Below are 22,221 nucleotides of genomic sequence, written 5' to 3'. Positions count from 1 at the left end.
TTCTCCCTCTATGTTGCATTACATTTTGGTGTGATTCATAAAAGGTCAAATTTATTGGGGGAAAAAGAGGTTTTGTTTTTCAATTTTATTAATATTTTCAGGCCAAAACTTGTTTCTATTATAATCCCTAAACCATATACAACCACATATATATATATATATATATATATATATATATATATGTACAATTGTCATTTCTCTAACCCTGTAACTCGAACACTTTCATTAACTTTGAGATAAAAGCACATGTGCAGTATAATAATATCATATAGAAATCATATGCATGTCATTTCTAAAGTTGACACTATTTAACTAAGTTTTGTTCATTAAATGTTTCTTAGTATTCCTCTCTGGCCTCAACACTATAATGAAGCACTTGGGAGCAAATATGCAGAGTATTAGCCCATAAGTGGAGGCCAAAATGGCAAAGATCTCCACAGCCACAGTAAATTTTCCAGGAGAGCTGACATACGCTGGGATAAATGTGATCCACACAGCACAGAATATCAGCATGCTGAAGGTGATGAACTTGGCTTCATTAAAATTATCTGGGAGTTTCCGAGCCAGGACTGCCAAGACCAAGCAAAACAGAGCTAGCAGGCCAATGTAGCCCAGAACGGCCCAGAACCCAATAGCTGAGCCTAATGCACACTCCAGAATGATTTTCTTCTTATATATAGTCAGATTTTTCTTTGGAAAAGGGGGACTGAGAACCAACCAAAGTGTACAAATGAACACTTGTATAGATGTGAAGGACACAACTGTAATCCTCTGCTGTGGAGGACCAAACCACTTCATGACATTACTGCCAGGAAGTGTTGCTCTGAAGGCCATCAGCACAACTATTGTTTTTCCCAGAACACAAGAGATGCAGAGGACGAAGGTGATGCCGAACGCTGTGTGACGCAGCATGCAGGACCACTGGGACGGAGCTCCAATGAAGGTCAGCGAACACAAGAAACACAAAGTGAGGGAGAAGAGAAGCAGGAAGCTCAGCTCAGAGTTGTTGGCTCTGACAATAGGAGAGTTTCTATGATGGAAGAACACTGCTGCTGTTCCAATGGCCAGGCAGGCACCACCAACTGAGAATGCTGCCAAGATGATTCCCAAGACCTCGTGGAAGGAGAGATACTCAACAGGCTTTGGGAGACAAGTGTCTCTTTGTGCATTTGGCCAGAACTCCTCAGGGCATGGAACACAGTCAGGGGAATCTGAAAAGGCAGAGAAAGTATTTCACATGTGAAATTGTGATTATGAAGAATAAATCACAACAGGTACCTGTAACATTGCTAATCTCCCCTTCTGGACACTGTATACAGTCAAAACAGCAGGTGGGTTTTCCTTTCTGCAGCATTTTCCTAGTTCCTGGAGGACAGCTGTTGCTGCACACTGACACAGGAACCTGCCACATAGAATTAGAAAGAGAGTTCATTGTGTTTAATGTCTTTCAAGTGTATTTTAAATAATGCAACAGAGTTTTTTCATCTTACGTTTGTGCTTCCATCCATCCAGGTGATGTTCCTGTGTATACGGAATTCTCGGCCCTCTGGCATTGAGGCATCATAGAGCCCTACAGCCACCAGCTCAATGGTGCCACTCCCTACTTTTTGCCAGTTAACAAGCTCATACCTGGCCACAGGATCTCCATTTACATCAAATGACACATCTTGACCATTCTGGGTAAAATTGACTTTTTTCAGCTGAGTCAGAACCTGGGACAACAATGTTAGAAAGCAGCAAAAATTATACTTCTCGTGGATTTCAGTCACAGATTTTCAGGAAACAAAAGTGATATTTTGAAAAGTAAAGACAACAGACAACATGAAAAAGAATCATTTTCAATGAGTTCCTTAATGCACAAAAACAGTTCATCAGGTTGTTCAAAAGTACATGGAGGTGGATGTTGTGAATTTTGCACAAGCTTATTTCAAGCACAGAGGGTGACTGTTATTCACTCGTGTTTGCAGTCAGCAGTGTAAAAAATATGAGGCAATTAAAACAGTAAACAACAACTGCAAAAACTACCACAGTCTACCAATCTGATAAAAGCAGGAATGTATGGCCTGTTTCACCCCATAAGCTCTGCGTACTGACGGTGCCCAGAACATAGATTCACACTATAAATGATGGCTTAGATCAGCCAAGATTGATGTCTTCATGGACCAGAACGTATGGTGTCCCCTTCCATTTAACTGCACACCTTGTAGATATATATATTTTTTTCCCCCCGGTTTTCAAATCCTTTATTATTCTTTTCTTTTCTGAAAACCCTCTTCCAATTGTGTTTGGAAATCTTGGTGAAAAGATTAAATTATTTTCCTCTTTTTCTTTTTCAATTTCTTACAAACCAGAAAACACACAATTGTCATAAGACTTGCATTATATGACTAACATTGTACATTTGTGTGTGCCATGAGGCAAGGAACTACAAAATGTGAGATCACAATGTATTTTCTGTTTAAACATGTAACATTAATTGCAAAATTCAGATTAATTTTGACTTACCTCTTTAGGCTTTAGTTTAATGGATTTGTCGCACTGAGTTGTGGAATTAGTTTTTTGACAAATGGCATTATGTATAGCATGTGCTACTGCATATGCGGCATTGTACACCATAGTAGTAATTCTAAACTGGGATGTACCAGTGTGCAGGATCTGAAGAGCCTCCATGTCTTCAGATCCATCACATACACGCTCTTCTGGGGTTGAGGCTGAAAATACAGGAAGATTCAACTTTTGGTATCTTGATTGGGTTCATTTTCCTTATCTTGTAACATTAGATTCAGGTCCAGAATTTTTTTTTACCTCCAATCAAGATAATTTCCTCACCTTTTCCCAGCTTGCAGTTGAACAAATCCTCCCAGAACTCAGTGAGCACGGGAGAGGCTGCAACTTTAGACGGAGAGAGATCCAGCAGGAATTCTCTCAGACCAGGGATGACAGATCTCTGAATACTGAATCCTATGGCTCCAGCACAGAAGTTGAACTGCAGCATGTCCTGGTTGGCAACCCAGCCCTCGCTGCCGATCCACTGGCGTGGTGGTGATGGTTCACGCGACAGCTCCTCAAGGAGGATTTTAATGTCTCCAGAGGTTGCAAATACAATGATAACAGTTGCTGTCGATCTGCAGAAAGTTTGCATTCCCATAAAAAAAAAAGAGGGATAAAAATCCTAAACTCAAAGTATATTCATAGCCAATTTAAAACAGCCTCATTAGACTGAAGTGTTATAGTTAAACAGCAATAAATAAATATACAAATAAAACTGTCCTTATTTAGTTATATTGAAAGACACAATGAAAACAGGGCATCCCACTCAACCATTTTTCAAAGAGAGTTAGAAAAATGGATCCTGAGACATGTTTAAGATGAAAAAAATCCTGTGAGCAAGAAATACTTAATATGGAAGAGCTGAAGGCACAATAAAAATTAATTTACAGGAATTTAAAATAATAAAAGCTTGACAGGGAATTCAATAATGCAAGAGTATTAGCAAAAAATGAAAAAAACAAAACAGAACAGAGATCGTAATGACACCTGCGGATTATGTCAGCTATTCTCTTGATCCTGCTGTGTGGGTTGGTCCGGTAGAAAGACTCAGTGTATTCCACACAGATCCCCACCTTCTTGGCTGCCTTCAGAAAGGAAGCCATGCCATTATTGCCATAGTCTGAATCTGAATGTATTGCACCGATCCAGGTCCAGCCAAAGTGTTTGACCAGTTTGGCCAGTGCATCAGCCTGAAACTGATCACTGGGGATGGTTCTGAAAAAGGTTGGATGCTGCTGCTTATCAGACAGGCAGGCGCAAGTGGCAAAGTGGCTAACCTGAAAGACACAATGCAAATTTTACATGTGACAGGAAATATGTTAGGGCTGGTAAAAGTTCAGTTCAATTACTCAACAAAATCAGTGTATTTACAAGTGGAACGTTGAACGATCCAATGACACGTGACATGCTGATGGATGGAGTGGAGCTGGAGTCGCCGACGAGAGCCACCACTGCACCAGACTGTGAACAGTTGTCACTGGTGTGAAACACTGGGTCGCGACCATTCAGTAGCTGGAAGGCCATTTGCACGGCAAGAGGCACTGCAGCACACGAGTCATGAATCTGATAACCGAGTGTGACTCCTGGGAGAAGCTCCGTACTGTTGTTAATCTCTTCTATGGCAAAGACCATTGCATGTGAGTGGCGAAGCTGACTGGGATAAATTCTGTTCACAAGCAAGTTACAATATAATTACAGTCAATTTAAATTGACAAGGTACACTTCCACATTTTTTATTATATCTTAAAAAAAAGACAACATTGGAATTCAGCCATAATAATTCAATAATAGCTAATATTAAAAGTAATAAATAGTCAAACAAATTAATACTTCAAATCTATCAAAATATATGTGCAAGTTCTAAATTAATTAATAAATTATTGTTATCGAGCAACATATTTTGGAACGTTAAATAATTAAATCACATGCAAACGTATTTTGTCAATCTCTTTTCACTGACCTCCCTGTACACCTTGTTGGTTCAGGCCTGGTGGTGTATTCATGATTCACCTCCTCTATGTAGAAGTGTATTGATAAAACTCCTCCAATTATGTAGTCTCCATTCATCGAAAATGCCGGGACTCTGGCTGAACCCTGTCGCTCACATTTCAGAGAAAAACCATCCGCTCTGTCACCTGTAGCAGCTCTTTCCTCTTCTCGCCTTCCCTGCTGTGTCACTTGAGTCCCAGGAACATTTGTGGCGAACAGAGAGTTCAGCGTACACACAGTCAGACACATCAATAACTCAATGAAGACAACAGAGAAAGCCATCCTTCAACTGTCGGTGGGCAAAGGGCACTGCAGTTTATATAGATTTTTAGAGAGGTTTTCCTCATGGAGTCATCAGCTCATCAGCTTAATGAGTAATGAGAAAAAACATGTTTGATGGGTACGTTCACAAGCTTTCATCACTAACTTATTCGTGTTTTTATTCCTTCTCCCTTTATTTGCATTACAATTTGTTGTGGTTGATTGGTGAAAAAGGCAAAGGAGGTTTTTGTTTTTACATTTGTATTCATTTTTCACAGACTTGAATATATTCTTTAAAGATCTTTTATTTGTTTTAAACACATTATATATACTTGTTTTCAAACAATATGTCTCCAACCCTCTACCACTAACACTTTCCAGGGTTAACTTTGAGATAAAAGCAGATGTGCAATATTATTTCTTGGGACTATATGCACATTGTTTCCAAACCTGACATAGTCTAACTAATTTTTGTTCATTAAATATTTCTTCGTATTCCTCTCTGGCCTCAACACTATAATGAAGCACTTGGGAGCAAATATGCAGAGTATTAGCCCATAAGTGGAGGCCAAAATGGCAAAGATCTCCACAGCCACAGTAAATTTTCCAGGAGAGCTGACATACGCTGGAATGAATGTGATCCACACAGCACAGAATATCAGCATGCTGAAGGTGATGAACTTGGCTTCATTAAAATTATCTGGGAGTTTCCGAGCCAGAACTGCCAAGACCAAGCAAAACACAGCTAGTAGGCCAATGTAGCCCAGAACGGCCCAGAACCCAATAGCTGAGCCTAATGCACACTCCAGAATGATTCTCTTCTTATATATAGTCAGATTTTTCTTTGGAAAAGGGGGACTGAGAACCAACCAAAGTGTACAAATGAACACTTGTATAGATGTGAAGGACACAACTGTAATCCTCTGCTGTGGAGGACCAAACCACTTCATGACATTACTGCCAGGAAGTGTTGATCTGAAGGCCATCAGCACAACTATTGTTTTTCCCAGAACACAAGAGATGCAGAGGACGAAGGTGATGCCGAACGCTGTGTGTCGCAGCATGCAGGACCACTGGGACGGAGCTCCAATGAAGGTCAGTGAACACAAGAAACACAAAGTGAGGGAGAAGAGAAGCAGGAAGCTCAGCTCAGAGTTGTTGGCTCTGACAATAGGAGAGTTTCTATGATGGAAGAACACTGCTGCTGTTCCAATGGCCAGGCAGGCACCACCAACTGAGAATGCTGCCAAGATGATTCCCAGGACCTCGTGGAAGGAGAGATACTCAACAGGCTTTGGGAGACAAGTGTCTCTTTGTGTATTTGGCCAGAACTCCTCAGGGCATGGAAGACAGTCAGGGGAATCTGAAAAGGCAGAGAAAGTATTTCACATGTGAAATTGTGATTATGAAGAATAAATCACAACAGGTACCTGTAACATTGCTAATCTCCCCTTCTGGACACTGTATACAGTCAAAACAGCAGGTGGGTTTTCCTTTCTGCAGCATTTTCCTAGTTCCTGAAGGACAGCTGTTGCTGCACACTGACACAGGAACCTGCCACATAGAATTAGAAAGAGAGTTCATTGTGTTTAATGTCTTTCAAGTGTATTTTAAATAATGCAACAGAGTTTTTTCATCTTACGTTTGTGCTTCCATCCATCCAGGTGATGTTCCTGTGTATACGGAATTCTTGGCCCTCTGGCATTGAGGCATCGTAGAGCCCTACAGCCACCAGCTCAATGGTGCCACTCCCAACTTTTTGCCAGTTAACAAGCTCATACCTGGCCACAGGATCTCCATTTACATCAAATGACACATCTTGACCATTCTGGGTAAAATTGACTTTTTTCAGCTGAGTCAGAACCTGGGACAACAATGTTAGAAAGCAGCAAAAATTATATTTCTCGTGGATTTCAGTCACAGATTTTCAGGAAACAAAAGTGATATTTTGAAAAATAAAGACAACAGACAACATGAAAAAGAATCATTTTCAATGAGTTCCTTAATGCACAAAAACAGTTCATCAGGTTGTTCAAAAGTACATGGAGGTGGATGTTGTGAATTTTGCACAAGCTTATTTCAAGCACAGAGGGTGACTGTTATTCACTCGTGTTTGCAGTCAGCAGTGTAAAAAATATGAGGCAATTAAAACAGTAAACAACAACTGCAAAAACTACCACAGTCTACCAATCTGATAAAAGCAGGAATGTATGGCCTGTTTCACCCCATAAGCTCTGCGTACTGACGGTGCCCAGAACATAGATTCACACTATAAATGATGGCTTAGATCAGCCAAGATTGATGTCTTCATGGACCAGAACGTATGGTGTCCCCTTCCATTTAACTGCACACCTTGTAGATATATATATTTTTTTCCCCCTGGTTTTCAAATCCTTTATTATTCTTTTCTTTTCTGAAAACCCTCTTCCAATTGTGTTTGGAAATCTTGGTGAAAAGATTAAATTATTTTCCTCTTTTTCTTTTTCAATTTCTTACAAACCAGAAAACACACAATTGTCATAAGACTTGCATTATATGACTAACATTGTACATTTGTGTGTGCCATGAGGCAAGGAACTACAAAATGTGAGATCACAATGTATTTTCTGTTTAAACACGTAACATTAATTGCAAAATTCAGATTAATTTTGACTTACCTCTTTAGGCTTTAGTTTAATGGATTTGTCGCACTGAGTTGTGGAATTAGTTTTTTGACAAATGGCATTATGTATAGCATGTGCTACTGCATATGCGGCATTGTACACCATAGTAGTAATTCTAAACTGGGATGTACCAGTGTGCAGGATCTGAAGAGCCTCCATGTCTTCAGATCCATCACATACACGCTCTTCTGGGGTTGAGGCTGAAAATACAGGAAGATTCAACTTTTGGTATCTTGATTGGGTTCATTTTCCTTATCTTGTAACATTAGATTCAGGTCCAGAATTTTTTTTTACCTCCAATCAAGATAATTTCCTCACCTTTTCCCAGCTTGCAGTTGAACAAATCCTCCCAGAACTCAGTGAGCACTGGAGAGGCTGCAACTTTAGATGGAGAGAGATCCAGCAGGAATTCTCTCAGACCAGGGATGACAGATCTCTGAATACTGAATCCTATGGCTCCAGCACAGAAGTTGAACTGCAGCAAGTCCTGGTTGGCAACCCAGCCCTCGCTGCCGATCCACTGGCGGGATGGTGATCGTTCACGCGACAGCTCCAAAAACAGGATTTTAATGTCTCCAGGGGATGCAAATGCAACGATAACTGTTGCTGTCGATCTACAGAAAGTTGAAGAAACATGTTGCATTATTGTGAAAAAAATTTATTTAACAGAGAAATTAATAAATTCGAACAAAGTATATTCATAGTACACTTAAAACAGCTTATGACTGAAGCGCTGTCGTTTAACATATATAAATACAAATTCAAAATGAAAACGTCCTTGTTAAGATATGTATTTATATACACAATAAAAACAGGGTATTCTGCTTATTCAGTATTAAAATCCAATAAGAAGAAGTGGATCCTGAGTCATTGTTTTAAGGGATCAAGCCATCTGAGAAAGAAATATTTGACTTGGATTAGCTTAAGACACAATAAAAGTCAAAATACAGGCATTTAAAAAATGTAGCTTGGCAGGGATTCTAATAATATAATAACTCTCATCAGCAAAAACACAAAAAAACTAAAAACCAACAGGGTAATGGTAACCACACCTGCGAATTACATCAGCTACTCTCTTGATTCTGCTTCGAGGGTTGGTCCGGTAGAAAGACTCAGAATATTCCACACAGATCCCCTCCTTCTTGGCTGCCTTCAGGAAGGAAGCCATGCCATTATTGCCATAGTCTGAATCTGAATGTATTGCACCGATCCAGGTCCAGCCAAAGTGTTTGACCAGTTTGGCCAGTGCATCAGCCTGAAACTGGTCACTGGGGATGGTTCTGAAGAAGGTTGGATGCTGCTGCTTATCAGACAGGCAAGCACAAGTGGCAAAGTGGCTCACCTGAAAGACACAATGCATATTTTACATGTGAAAGGACATATAACATTTTGATTACTTGAAAAAAATGAATGTATTTACAAGTGGAATGTTGAAGGATCCAATGACACGTGACATGCTGATGGATGGAGTGGATCCGGACTCTCCGATGATAGCCACCACTGCACCAGACTGTGAACAATGGTCACTGGTGTGAAACACTGGATCACGTCCATTCAGTAGCTGGAAGGCCATTTGCACGGCAAGAGGCACTGTGGCACACGAGTCATGGATCTGATAACCAAGTGTGACTCCTGGGAGAAGCTCCGTACTGTTGTTAATCTCTTCTATGGCAAAGACCATTGCATGAGAGTGGCGAAGCTGATAGGGGAAGAGTCTGTTTGAAAGCAGTTTACAATATAAATAAAATTGATATAAAGTCACAAGCCATACTTCCATATTTTGACTACATTTCAAGAAAAAAAAAAACCTTCTGAAATCACAAAAAAAACTTCAAATATTAATAATCTTAAAAGTAAAAACAGAATCCAAATGAATGCTAAATTGAATTTGCAAGGTTTGAATAAAGCATTGTAGTTCAGCAATACATTTGAGAACATTAATTTATTAATTAAATCACATATAACCTTTTTTTATTCATCGCTTTCTTTTACTGACCTCCCTGTGCACCGTGATGGTTCAGGCTTGGCGGTGTATTCATGAGTCACCTCCTCTGTGTAAGTGTGGATTGAGAAAACTCCTCCAATTATGTAGTCTCCATTCATTGAAAATGCAGGTTGACGCGCTGAGCCCTGTCGCTCACATTTCAGAGAAAAACCATCTGCTCTGTCACCGGTAGCAGCTCTTTCCTCTTCTCGTGTCACTTGAATCCCAGGAACATTTGTGGCGGGCAGACGGTTCAGCGTACACACAATCAGACACACCATTAACTCTTTAAAGACAACAGAGAACGCCATCCTTCAACTGCCTGTGGCAAAAGAGTACTACAGTTTATATAGATTTTCAGAGAGGTTTACCTCATGGAATCATGAACTCATCAGCTTAATGAATAATGAGAAACAAACGAGACATGTTTGATGGACACGTTCCCAAGTTTTTATGAGTGACTAATTCATGTTTGTATTCCTTCTCCCTCTATTTGCATTACATTTTGGTGTGGTTGGTGAAAAAGACAATTGAGCAAAGGAGGTTTTGTTTTTAAATTTTATTAATATTTTCTGACTAAAGCGTGTATATAATCTTTAAAGATCCTGGAATGCTCTTAAACCATTACTGATATATAAACACACACACACACGCACACACACACATTTCTTTTAAAAGCTCTAACTCTAACATTTTCCAGCGTTAACTTTGAGATCAAAGCCTATGTTCAATATCATATAGAAACCATATGCATGTCATTTCTAAATTTGACACCATTTAACTAATTTTTGTTCATCAATTGTTTCTTAGTATTCCTCTCTGGCTTCAACACTATAATGAAGCACTTTGGAACAAATATGCAGAGCATTAGCCCAAAACTAGAGGCCAAAATGGCAAAGATCTCCACAGCCACAGTAAATTTTCCAGGAGAGCTGACATACGCTGGGATAAATGTGACCCACACAGCACAGAATATCAGCATGCTGAAGGTGATGAACTTGGCCTCGTTAAAATTATCTGGGAGTTTCCGAGCCAGAACTGCCAAGACCAAGCAAAACACAGCTAGCAGGCCAATGTAGCCCAGAACGGCCCAGAACCCAATAGCTGAGCCTAATGCACACTCCAGAATGATTCTCCTCTTATAAATGGTCAGATTTGTCTTTGGAAAAGGGGGACTGAGAACCAACCAAAGTGTGCAAATTAACACTTGTATAGATGTGAAGGACACAACTGTAATCCTCTGCTGTGGAGGACCAAACCACTTCATGACATTACTGCCAGGAAGTGTTGCTCTGAAGGCCATGAGCACAACTATTGTTTTTCCCAGAACACAAGAGATGCAGAGGACGAAGGTGATGCCGAACGCTGTGTGTCGCAGCATGCAGGACCACTGGGACGGAGCTCCAATGAAGGTCAGCGAACACAAGAAACACAAAGTGAGGGAGAAGAGAAGCAGGAAGCTCAGCTCAGAGTTGTTGGCTCTGACAATAGGAGAGTTTCTATGGCGGAAGAACACTGCTGCTGTTCCAATGGCCAGGCAGGCACCACCAACTGAGAATGCTGCCAAGATGATTCCCAGGACCTCGTGGAAGGAGAGATACTCAACAGGCTTTGGGAGACAAGTGTCTCTTTGTGCATTTGGCCAGAACTCCTCAGGGCATGGAACACAGTCAGGGGAATCTGAAAAGGCATACAAAGTATTTCACATGTGACATTGTGATTATGAAGAATAAATCACAACAAGTACCTGTAACATTGCTAATCTCCCCTTCTGGACACTGTATACAGTCATAACAGCAGGTGGGTTTTCCTTTCTGCAGCATTTTCCTAGTTCCTGGAGAACAGCTGTTGCTGCACACTGACACAGGAAACTGCCACGTAGAATTAGAAATGGAATCATTCAGGTTGTTTTGTATCTTTCAAATCTATTTTAAATAATGCAACTCAGTCTCTTTTTCTGACCTGTGTACTTCCATCCATCCAGGTGATGTTCCTGTGAAGATGAAACTCTTGGCCCTCTGGCTGTGAGGCATCATACAGCCCTACAGCCACCAGCTCAATGGTGCCACTCTCACTTTTCTTCCAGTTAACAAGCTCATACCTGGCCACAGGATCTCCATTTACATCAAATGAAACGTCATGACCATTCTGGGTAAAATTGACTTTCTTCAGCTGAGTCAGAAGCTGGGACAAGAGATTAAGACAGCAGCAAGAACTATAATTCTAATAGATTCCCATGACAGATTTACAGGAAACTCAAGTGATCTTTTCAAAATGGAATTAAAAGACAATCATGAAAATGATTACATCTTCAATGAGTGCAGTAGCTAGTGCGCCAAGAACATGTTGATCAGATTATTTAGAGGTATATGGAGGTGGCTGTTGTGAATTTGCGTCATCTTATTTCAACAGATTCTTTCAAGAGTCAAGGGTGAATTTGCTATCCAATTTTTTTTTTCCTGTCAGCAGTGAAAAAAAATAAATAACAGAAACAATTCCGACAGTGAGCAACAACTGCAAGGACTACTACAGTTTGCACCATCCAAGACTGATGTCTTCAAGCACCAGACCTTATGGTGTCTCATTCAATTTTATTGAACACTTTGAAAATATCCTGTTGGCTGTTTATAAATGCTTTATTATTCTTTCTGCTTCTGGAAACCCTCCTCTCTCTTTTATGTTGAGGAATCGTGGCCCAAACCTTTAATTCCTTTTTCTTCTTGAATCTTTTAAATCTCTTACTACCAAGAGATGACACATGTCTTGAGACCAACATCATGTGACCTATATATTCAACTTGTTTGTGATGTGGCAAGGAACTACAAAATCTGCAGTCACAAAGTATGTTCTTTTAAAACACACAACAATGAATACGACATTTGGATTTATTTTTGACTTACCTGTTTAGGCTTCAGCTTGATGGATTTGTCACACTGAGTTGTGGAATTTGTTTTTAGACAAATGGCATTATGAATAGCATGTGCTATTGCATACACGGCCTTGTACACCATAGTAGTAACTCTATATTGGGATGTACCAGCGTATTGGATCTGAAGAGCCTTGATGTCTTCAGATCCATCGCATACATGCTCCTCTGGGGCTGAGGCTGAAAATACAAAGATATGCAAATTTAATGTTTTTATTGCCTTCATTTTCCTTATCTTATAACATCAACCATTCAACTCAGGTACAGCAATTGTTTTCCTCCAATCAAGATAATTTCCTCACCTTTTCCCAGCTTGCAGTTGAACAAATCCTCCCAGAACTCAGTGAGCACTGGAGAGGCTGCAACTTTAGATGGAGAGAGATCCAGCAGGAATTCTCTCAGACCAGGGATGACAGATCTCTGAATACCGAATCCTATGGCTCCAGCACAGAAGTTGAACTGCAGCAAGTCTTGGTTGGCAACCCAGCCCTCGCTGCCGATCCACTGGCGGGGTGGGGATGGTTCACGCGACAGCTCCTCAAAGAGGATTTTAATGTCTCCAGGGGCTACAAATGCAACGATAACTTTTGCTGTCGAACTGCATAAAGTTTAAGGTATACATTGTGTTATTATGACAAAAGAGGGAAGAAATTAATTAATGCTATCAAATAATATTCAGAGTACATTTAAAACAGCCTCATTAAACTGATGGGCTGTAGATAAACAAATTTAACTAAAGATGAAAAACAAAGTAGTCTGTGTTAAGATACATTAAAATACACAATAAAAACACAAGCAAATACATACAAAATGCATTCATTAAGGGTATCCCGCTCAACCAGTTTTCAAAGACATTAAGATGAAATGAATCCTGAGTCATGTATCAATGATTAAGCAGTTTGGCGAAGAAATGTTTAACATTGATTCGCTGAAGGCAAAATAAAAGTCAAATTATTTTGATTTAAAAAACAAAAAACAAACATGATTAGCTTGGTAGGAATTCTAATAATGTAATAGCTCTGAGCAGCAAATCATACAACAAAAAAGAGTAATGGTAACCACACCTGCGGATTACATTAGCTAATCTCTTGATTCTGCTCTGAGGGTTGGTCCGGTAGAAAGACTCAGTGTATTCCACACAGATCCCCTCCTTCTTGGCTGCCTTCAGGAAGGAAGCCATGCCATTATTGCCATAGTCTGAATCTGAATGTATTGCACCGATCCAGGTCCAGCCAAAGTGTTTGACCAGTTTGACCAGTGCATCAGCCTGAAACTGATCACTGGGGATGGTTCTGAAGAAGGTTGGATGCTGCTGTTTATCAGACAGGCAAGCACAAGTGGCAAAGTGGCTCACCTGAAAGACACAATGCATATTTTACATGTGACAGGAAATATATTAGTTCCATTACTTGGAAAATTGAGTGTATTTACAAGTGGGACGTTGTAGGAGCCCATGACTCGTGACATGCTGATAGTTGGAGTAGAATTGGCCTCGCCAACGATAGCCACCACTGCACCAGACTGTGAACAGTTGTCACTGGTGTGAAACACTGGGTCGCGACCATTCAGTAGCTGGAAGGTCATTTGCACGGCAAGAGGCACTGTGGCACACGAGTCATGGATCTGAAAACCGAGTGTGACTCCTGGGAGAAGCTCCGTACTGTTGTTAATCTCTTCTATGGCAAAGACCATTGCATGCGACAGTCGAAGCTGACGGGAGTAAATTCTGATCACAAGCAAGTTACAATGTAATTACTTTGTATTCAAATTCATAAGATACATGTCCACATTTCAACAATACTTTTTTTTCAACTGATACACATTTTCAACTCGATTGAAATATATTTTCAAAGTTTATATCAAGCATTGCAATATGGCATTACATTTTAGTGCATTCTATTAATTAAATAACGTCATCTTATTTTGTCAGTCTCTTTCTTTCACTGACCTCCCTGTGCACCGTGATGGTTCAGGCTTTTTGGTATATTCATGATTCACTTCCTCCATGTAGAAGTGGATTGAGAAAACTCCTCCAATTATGTAGTCTCCTTTCATTGAAAATGCAGGTTCACGCGCTGAGCCCTGAAGCTCACATTTCAGAGAAAAACCATCTGCTCTGTCACCCATAGCAGCTCTTTCCTCTTCTCGCCCTCCCTGCTGTGTCACTTCAGTCCCAGGAAAATTTGTGGTGGGCAGACTTTTCAGCGTACAGACAGTCAGACACACCATTAAGTATATAAAAACACCAGAGAACGCCATCCTTCAACTGCCTGTGAGCAAAGGGTACTACAGTTTATATAGATTTTCAGAGAGGTTTACCTCATGGAATCATGAGCTAATCAGTTTAATAATGAGAAACAAAAGAGACATGTTTGATAGGTACGTTCCCAAGTCTTTATGAGTGATAAATTCATGTTTGTATTCCTTCTCCCTCTATGTTGCATTACATTTTGGTGTGGTTAGTAAAAGAGACAATTGGGTAAAGGAGGTTTTGTTTTTATATTTGATCAAAATTTTCAGACTAAAGCGTGTTTATAATCCTTAAATCATTTAAATACATTCATGTGTATATACATATATATATATATATATATATATATATATATATATATATATATATATATATATATATATATATATATATACATATATATACATATATGAATGTATACATACACTTCCTGTGTACCTTTGAGATAAAAGAAAATGTGCAATATCATAATATCATATAGAAATCATATGCATGTAATTTCTAAAGTTTACACTAATTAACTAATTTCTGTTCATTAAATGTTTCTTAGTATTCCTCTCTGGCTTCAAAACTATAATGAAGCACTTGGGAGCAAATACGCAGAGCATTAGCCCATAACTGGAGGCCAAAATGGCAAAGATCTCCACAGCCACAGTAAATTTTCCAGGAGAGCTGACATACGCTGGGATAAATGTGACCCACACAGCACAGAATATCAGCATGCTGAAGGTGATGAACTTGGCTTCATTAAAATTATCTGGGAGTTTCCGAGCCAGGACTGCCAAGACCAAGCAAAACACAGCTAGTAGGCCAATGTAGCCCAGCACAGCCCAGAACCCAATAGCTGAGCCTAATGCACACTCCAGAATGATTATCTTCTTATATGTGGTCAGATTTTTCTTTGGAAAAGGGGGACTGAGAACCAACCAAAGTGTACAAATTAACACTTGTATAGATGTGAAGGACACAACTGTAATCCTCTGCTGTGGAGGACCAAACCACTTCATGACATTCCTGCCAGGAAGTGTTGATCTGAAGGCCATCAGCACAACTATTGTTTTTCCCAGAACACAAGAGATGCAGAGGACGAAGGTGATGCCGAACGCTGTGTGACGCAGCATGCAGGACCACTGGGACGGAGCTCCAATGAAGGTCAGCGAACACAAGAAACACAAAGTGAGGGAGAAGAGAAGCAGGAAGCTCAGCTCAGAGTTGTTGGCTCTGACAATAGGAGAGTTTCTATGATGGAAGAACACTGCTGCTGTTCCAATGGCCAGGCAGGCACCACCAACTGAGAATGCTGCCAAGATGATTCCCAAGACCTCGTGGAAGGAGAGATACTCAACAGGCTTTGGGAGACAAGTGTCTCTTTGTGCATTTGGCCAGAACTCCTCAGGGCATGGAAGACAGTCAGGGGAATCTGCAAAGGCAGACAAAGTATTTCGTTATCGCGAACGCGCATGGATGGGACGCCCCCCAAGTCTTAGCAAAAGCTCTAAGAAGAAGAAGAAGAAGCATATCATCCTGTAGTTATGACAATAAATTCAACAGGTACCTATAACACTGCTAATCTCTCCTTCTGGACATTGTATACAGTCATAACAGCAGGTGGGTTTTCCTTCCTGCAGCATTTTCCGAGTTCCTGGAGGACAGCTGTTGCTGCACACTGACACAGGATCCTGGCACGCAGAATTAGAAACAGAAACATTCATTGTGCTTAATGCCTTTCAAGTCTATTTTAAATCATAAAACATCATTTTTTCATTTTTCATACGTTTGTACTTCCATCCATCCAGGTGATGTTCCTGTGGATATGGAACTCTTGGCCCTCTGGCATTGAGGCATCGTAGAGCCCTACAGCCACCAGCTTAATGGTGCCACTCTCTCCTTTTTGCCAGTTAACAAGCTCATACCTGGCCACAGGATCTCCATTTACATCAAAGGACACATCATGACCATTCTGGGTAAAATTAACTTTCTTCAGCTGAGTCAGAACCTGGGACAAAAGATTAGGATAGTCGCAAAGATTATACTTCTCATGAATTCCCATGACAGATTTTCAGGAAACACAAGTGCAACAACATGAAAAACAAAAATATTTTAATTTTCATTGAGTTTCTTAAATCACCAAAACAGTTCATCAGGTTGTTCAAAGGTACATGGAGGTGGATGTTGTGAATTTTGCGCAAGCTTAATTCAAGGGTAGAGGGTGACTGATATCCACTCGTGTTTGCAGTCAGCAGTGTAAAAAACAAGAAACAAAACTTGAAGCAATTGCAACAGTAAACAACAACTGCAAAAACTACCACAGTCTACCAATCAGATAAAAGCAGGAATGTATGGCCTGTTTCACCCCATCTTTTCTGCGTACTGACAGATTGTATCTTTACCCTGATGGTACCCAGAACATAGATTCACACTTTAAATTATGGTTTACATCAGCCAAGATTGATGTCTTTGTGAACCAGAACTGAAGGTGTCCCCTTCCATTTTACTGCACATCTTGTAGATATAATTCAGGCAGTTTTCAAATCCTTTATTATTCTTTTTGTTTCTGGAAACCCTCCTCTGTCATTTGTGCTTAGAAATCTTTTTTTTCTTTAATTTCTCACCACCCAGAAAATGCACAATTGTCATGAGACTTGCATTATAAGACTAAAATGTAACTTTTTGAGTGCCATGAGACAAGGAACTACATAGTGTGGCATCACAATGTATTTGCTGTTTAAAGACATAGCATTAATTCCAAAATTTGGATTTATTTTGACTTACCTGTACAGGCTTTAGTTTAATGGATTTGTCGCACTGAGTTGTGGAATTTGTTTTTTGACAAATGGCATTATGAATAGCATGTGCTATTGCATACACAGCCTTGTACACCATAGTAGTAACTCTATATTGGGATGTGCCAGCGTATTGGATCTGAAGAGTCTTGATGTCTTCAGATCCATCACATACATGCTCCTCTGGGGCTGAGGCTGAAAATACAAAGAGATGCAAATTTGATGTTTTTATTGGCTTCATTTTGCTTTTCTTATAACATCAACCATTCAACTCAGGTACAGAAATTGTGTTCCTACAATCAAGATAATTTCCTCACCTTTTCCCAGCTTGCAGTTGAACAAATCCTCCCAGAACTCAGTGAGCACTGGAGAGGCTGCAACTTTAGATGGAGAGAGATCCAGCAGGAATTCTCTCAGACCAGGGATGACAGATCTCTGAATACTGAATCCTATGGCTCCAGCACAGAAGTTGAACTGCAGCAAGTCTTGATAGACCACCCAAGCCTCACTGCCGATCCACTGGCGGGGTGGTGATGGTTCACGCGACAGCTCCTCAAAGAGGATTTTAACGTCTCCGGGGGTTGCAAATGCAATGACAACTTTTGCTGTCGATCTACAGAAAGATAAAGAAATATGTTGCGTGTTCGTGAAAAAAATAAATTTAGCAGAGAAAATAATAAACTCAAAGCATATTCATAGTACATTTTTTTTAAACTTCATTGCACAGAAGTGATGTAGTTAAACAGATATAAATACATATTCAAAGTAAAAATGTTCTTGTTAAGATATATATCAAATACACAATAAAATCGGGGTATTCCGCTTATTCAGTTTGAAAATACAGGAAAGAGGAATTCCTCCTGAGTCATGTCTGAAGGGATCAAGCAGTCTGAGAAAGAAATATTTGACTTGGATTAGCTGAAGACACAATAAAAGTCAAGCTACAGGAATTTAAAAAATGTAGCTTTGCATAGATTCAAATAATCAAATAGCTCTCAGCAGAAAAAAACAAAAAACAATAAACTAAAAACCAACAGGGTAATGGGAACGGCACCTGCGAATTACATCAGCTACTCTCTTGATTCTGCTTTGAGGGTTGGCCCGGTAGAAAGACTCAGTGTATTCCACACAGATCCCCTCCTTCTTGGCTGCCTTCAGGAAGGAAGCCATGCCATTATTGCCATAGTCTGAATCTGAATGTATTGCACCAATCCAGGTCCAGCCAAAGTGTTTGACCAGTTTGGCCAGTGCATCAGCCTGAAAACGGTCACTGGGGATGGTTCTGAAGAAGGTTGGATGCTGCTGCTTATCAGACAGGCAAGCACAAGTGGCAAGGTGGCTCACCTGAAAGACACAATGCAAATTTTACATGTGAAAGGACATAAAATAGTTCAAATGCTTGAGAAAAAAAAAAAAAATGTATTTACAAGTGGAATGTTGAAGGATCCCATGACTCGTGACATGCTGATGGATAGAGTGGATCTGGTCTCGCCGACGATAGCCACCACTCCACCGGACTGTGAACAGTTGTCACTGGTGTGAAACACTGGATCACGTCCATTCAGTAGCTGGAAGGCCATTTGCACGGCAAGAGGCACTGTGGAACACGAGTCATGGATCTGATAACCGAGTGTGACTCCTGGGAGAAGCTCCGTACTGTTGTTAATCTCTTCTATGGCAAAGACCATTGCATGAGAGTGGCGAAGCTGAAATGGGAAGAGTCTGAAAGCAGTTTACAATATAGATACAATTAATTTGAATTCACAAGCTATACTTCCATATTTCGACTGTATTTTAAGGAAGAAACAACCCAGAAATAATACTTCAAATATTTTTTTAAATATTAAAAATCTTACAGTAAATAAAAATCAACAGAATTCAAAATTAATTTTGCAAGGTTTAAATTAAGCACTGTAGTTTAGCAATATTAATGGTGTGAATTTCTATAGCGCTTTTCAAGATACCCAATGCGCTTTACAACTGAACCCATCATTCAGTCACACCACAGTCACACTGGTGGTTGTGTGTGTAGCCACAAGTGCCATGGGGCACACTGACGGAAGCATGGCAGCGAATCTGCATGAAATAGCCCCTCCGACCACCACCCAACATCCACTTACATTCACACAAGGCAATGTGGGTTAAGTGTCTTGCCCAAGGACACAATGACAGACTGGAGTGGTGCGCAATTTTATCCACCAATCTTTCAGTCATTGGACAACCTCTACCTTCTGAGCCAAAGTCACCCCAATACATTTTAGAATGTCAATGTATCAATTAAATTGCATTCTAATCTTACTTTGATAATCACTTTCTTTCACTGACCTCCCTGTGCACCGTGGTGGTTCAGGCCTGGCGGTGTATTCATGATTCACCTCCTCTATGTAGTTGTGGATTGAGAAAACTCCTCCTATTATGTAGTCTCCATCCATTGAAAATGCAGGTTGACGCGCTGAACCCTGTCGCTCACATTTCAGAGAAAAACCATCTTCTCTGTCACCCGTAGCAGCTCTTTCTTCTTCTTGCCCTCCCTGCTGTGTCAATTGAGTCCCAGGAACATTTGTGGGGGGAAGACGGTTCAGCGTACACACGATCAGACACATCATTAACTCTATGAAGACAACAGAGAACGCCATCCTTCAACTGCCTGTGGGCAAAGGGTACTACAGTTTATATAGATTTTCAGAGAGGTTTACCTCATGGAATCATGAGCTCATCAGCTTAATGAATAATGAGAAAAAAGAGAAGTTGGAGGGATATGTGGAAAGTTTAACAGTAACTTATTCACATTTTCATTCCTTCTCTCTGCATTTAGATTACAATTTTATGTGGTTGGTGAAAAGGACAAGTGGGAAAAGGAGATTTTTATTAATTTTATTCATATATATATGATATGTATATGAAATATTTTTATCCTAGTGTGTGTGTGTGTGTTGGTGTGTGTGTGTTAACAAACATGCATGCACACACACACCCACACACACACACACTGGGATAAAAATCTATATGCAATTTCACTATTCTGTATATTATTTCCAAACTTGACATCATGTAACTAAATTTTGTTCATTAAACGTTTCTTCGTATTCCTCTCTGGCTTCAACACTACAATGAGGAACTTGGGAGCAAATATGCAAAGTATTAGCCCATAACTGGAGGCCAAAATGGCAAAGATCTCCACAGCCACAGTAAATTTTCCAGGAGAGCTGACATACGCTGGGATAAATGTGATCCACACAGCACAGAATATCAGCATGCTGAAGGTGATGAACTTGGCTTCATTAAAATTATCTGGGAGTTTCCGAGCCAGGACTGCCAAGACCAAGCAAAACACAGCTAGCAGGCCAATGTAGCCCAGAACGGCCCAGAACCCAATAGCTGAGCCTAATGCACACTCCAGAATGATTCTCTTCTTATATATGGTCAGATTTTTCTTTGGAAAAGGGCGACTGAGAACCAACCAAAGTGTACAAATGAACACTTGTATAGATGTGAAGGACACAACTGTAATCCTTTGCTGTGGAGGCCCAAACCATTTCATGACATTATTGCCAGGAAGTGTTGCTCTGAAAGCCATGAGCACAACTATTGTTTTTCCCAGAACACAAGAGATGCAGAGGACGAAGGTGATGCCGAACGCTGTGTGACGCAGCATGCAGGACCACTGGGACGGAGCTCCAATGAAGGTCAGCGAACACAAGAAACACAAAGTGAGGGAGAAGAGAAGCAGGAAGCTCAGCTCAGAGTTGTTGGCTCTGACAATAGGAGAGTTTCTATGGCGGAAGAACACTGCTGCTGTTCCAATGGCCAGGCAGGCACCACCAACTGAGAATGCTGCCAAGATGATTCCCAAGACCTCGTGGAAGGAGAGATACTCAACAGGCTTTGGGAGACAAGTGTCTCTTTGTGTATTTGGCCAGAACTCCTCAGGGCATGGAACACAGTCAGGGGAATATGAAAAGGTAGAAAATGTATTTCTTTAATCCACATGTGACATTGTAATTATGAATAATACATAAAAATAAGCACCTGTAACATTGCTAATCTCCCCTTCTGGACACTGTATACAATCATAACAGCAGGTGGGTTTTCCTTTCTGCAGCATTTTCCGAGTTCCTGGAGAACAGCTGTTGCACATAGAATTAGAAAAGGAAACATTCATTGTGCTTAATGCCTTTCAAGTCTATTTTAAATAATAAAACATCATTTTTTCATCTTACGTTTGTGCTTCCATCCATCCAGGTGATGTTCCTGTGGATATGGAACTCTTGGCCCTCTGGCAGTGAGGCATCGTAGAGCCCTACAGCCACCATCTCAACGGTGCCACTCTCTTCTTTTTGCCAGTTAACAAGCTCATACCTGGCCACAGGATCTCCATTGACATCAAATGACACATCATGACCATTCTGGGTAAAATTTACTTTCTTCAGCTGAGTCAGAACTGGGACAAAATATTAGGATAGTCGCAAATATACTTCTCATGGATTTCCATGACAGAGTTTCAGGAAACATTTGTGATATTTTTTCACAATTGAAGCAAAAGACGACATGAAAAAAAAAATAAAACATTTTCATTTTCAATGAGTTCCTGGCAATGGCAATGGCAACATATGATGGAACGTTAAATAATTAAATCAAATGCAATCGTATTTTGTCAATCTCTTTCTTTTCACTGACCTCCCTTTACACCTTGATGGTCCAGGCCTGGTTGTGTATTCATGGTTAATTTCCTTTTTTTGAAGTGTATTGAGAAAACTCCTCCAATTATGTAGTCTCCATCCATTGAAAATGCTGGGACTCGGGCTGAAACCTGA

General features: G+C 40.3%; 5 protein-coding genes across 5 annotated transcripts; all 5 read right to left on the bottom strand.

The window, feature by feature from the left end:
• Positions 1-185: 185 nt before the first annotated feature.
• Positions 186-4,617, bottom strand: LOC142894973 (extracellular calcium-sensing receptor-like). Its single transcript, XM_076035699.1, has 8 exons — positions 4,511-4,617; positions 3,922-4,216; positions 3,538-3,827; positions 2,830-3,125; positions 2,506-2,711; positions 1,491-1,712; positions 1,279-1,402; positions 186-1,211 (listed from the first exon to the last, which is right to left on the bottom strand). Exons 1-8 carry the CDS (start codon positions 4,615-4,617, stop codon positions 313-315), a joined length of 2,439 nt encoding a protein of 812 aa, XP_075891814.1. The 3' UTR covers positions 186-312.
• A 647-nt stretch (positions 4,618-5,264) lies between these two features.
• LOC142894971 (extracellular calcium-sensing receptor-like) lies at positions 5,265-9,624 on the bottom strand. The gene is made up of 8 exons (XM_076035698.1): positions 9,460-9,624; positions 8,884-9,178; positions 8,516-8,805; positions 7,782-8,077; positions 7,458-7,663; positions 6,443-6,664; positions 6,231-6,354; positions 5,265-6,163 (listed from the first exon to the last, which is right to left on the bottom strand). Exons 1-8 carry the CDS (start codon positions 9,564-9,566, stop codon positions 5,265-5,267), a joined length of 2,439 nt encoding a protein of 812 aa, XP_075891813.1. The 5' UTR covers positions 9,567-9,624.
• Positions 9,625-9,699: 75 nt separating this feature from the next.
• On the bottom strand, positions 9,700-14,503 carry LOC142894970 (extracellular calcium-sensing receptor-like). The gene is made up of 8 exons (XM_076035697.1): positions 14,322-14,503; positions 13,805-14,099; positions 13,438-13,727; positions 12,676-12,971; positions 12,348-12,553; positions 11,410-11,631; positions 11,195-11,318; positions 9,700-11,127 (listed from the first exon to the last, which is right to left on the bottom strand). The coding sequence occupies exons 1-8, from the start codon at positions 14,498-14,500 to the stop codon at positions 10,229-10,231; spliced, it is 2,511 nt and encodes an 836-aa protein (XP_075891812.1). The 5' UTR covers positions 14,501-14,503; the 3' UTR covers positions 9,700-10,228.
• A 642-nt stretch (positions 14,504-15,145) lies between these two features.
• LOC142894969 (extracellular calcium-sensing receptor-like) lies at positions 15,146-19,928 on the bottom strand. Its single transcript, XM_076035696.1, has 8 exons — positions 19,733-19,928; positions 18,835-19,129; positions 18,462-18,751; positions 17,725-18,020; positions 17,397-17,602; positions 16,399-16,620; positions 16,180-16,303; positions 15,146-16,044 (listed from the first exon to the last, which is right to left on the bottom strand). The coding sequence occupies exons 1-8, from the start codon at positions 19,837-19,839 to the stop codon at positions 15,146-15,148; spliced, it is 2,439 nt and encodes an 812-aa protein (XP_075891811.1). The 5' UTR covers positions 19,840-19,928.
• A 534-nt stretch (positions 19,929-20,462) lies between these two features.
• Positions 20,463-22,127, bottom strand: LOC142895028 (extracellular calcium-sensing receptor-like). Its single transcript, XM_076035754.1, has 4 exons — positions 22,085-22,127; positions 21,621-21,848; positions 21,437-21,550; positions 20,463-21,361 (listed from the first exon to the last, which is right to left on the bottom strand). Exons 1-4 carry the CDS (start codon positions 22,125-22,127, stop codon positions 20,463-20,465), a joined length of 1,284 nt encoding a protein of 427 aa, XP_075891869.1.
• Between the last annotated feature and the right edge of the window lie 94 nt (positions 22,128-22,221).

The sequence above is a fragment of the Nelusetta ayraudi genome, unplaced genomic scaffold (assembly GCF_046127955.1).
Source record: "Nelusetta ayraudi isolate G7.1 ecotype Tasmania unplaced genomic scaffold, CSIRO-AGI_Nayr_v1 ptg000048l, whole genome shotgun sequence".
Taxonomy (NCBI): domain Eukaryota; kingdom Metazoa; phylum Chordata; class Actinopteri; order Tetraodontiformes; family Monacanthidae; genus Nelusetta; species Nelusetta ayraudi.
The sequence above is the reverse complement of the archived record's forward strand: the minus strand, read 5'-3'. Positions and strand labels throughout refer to the sequence as shown.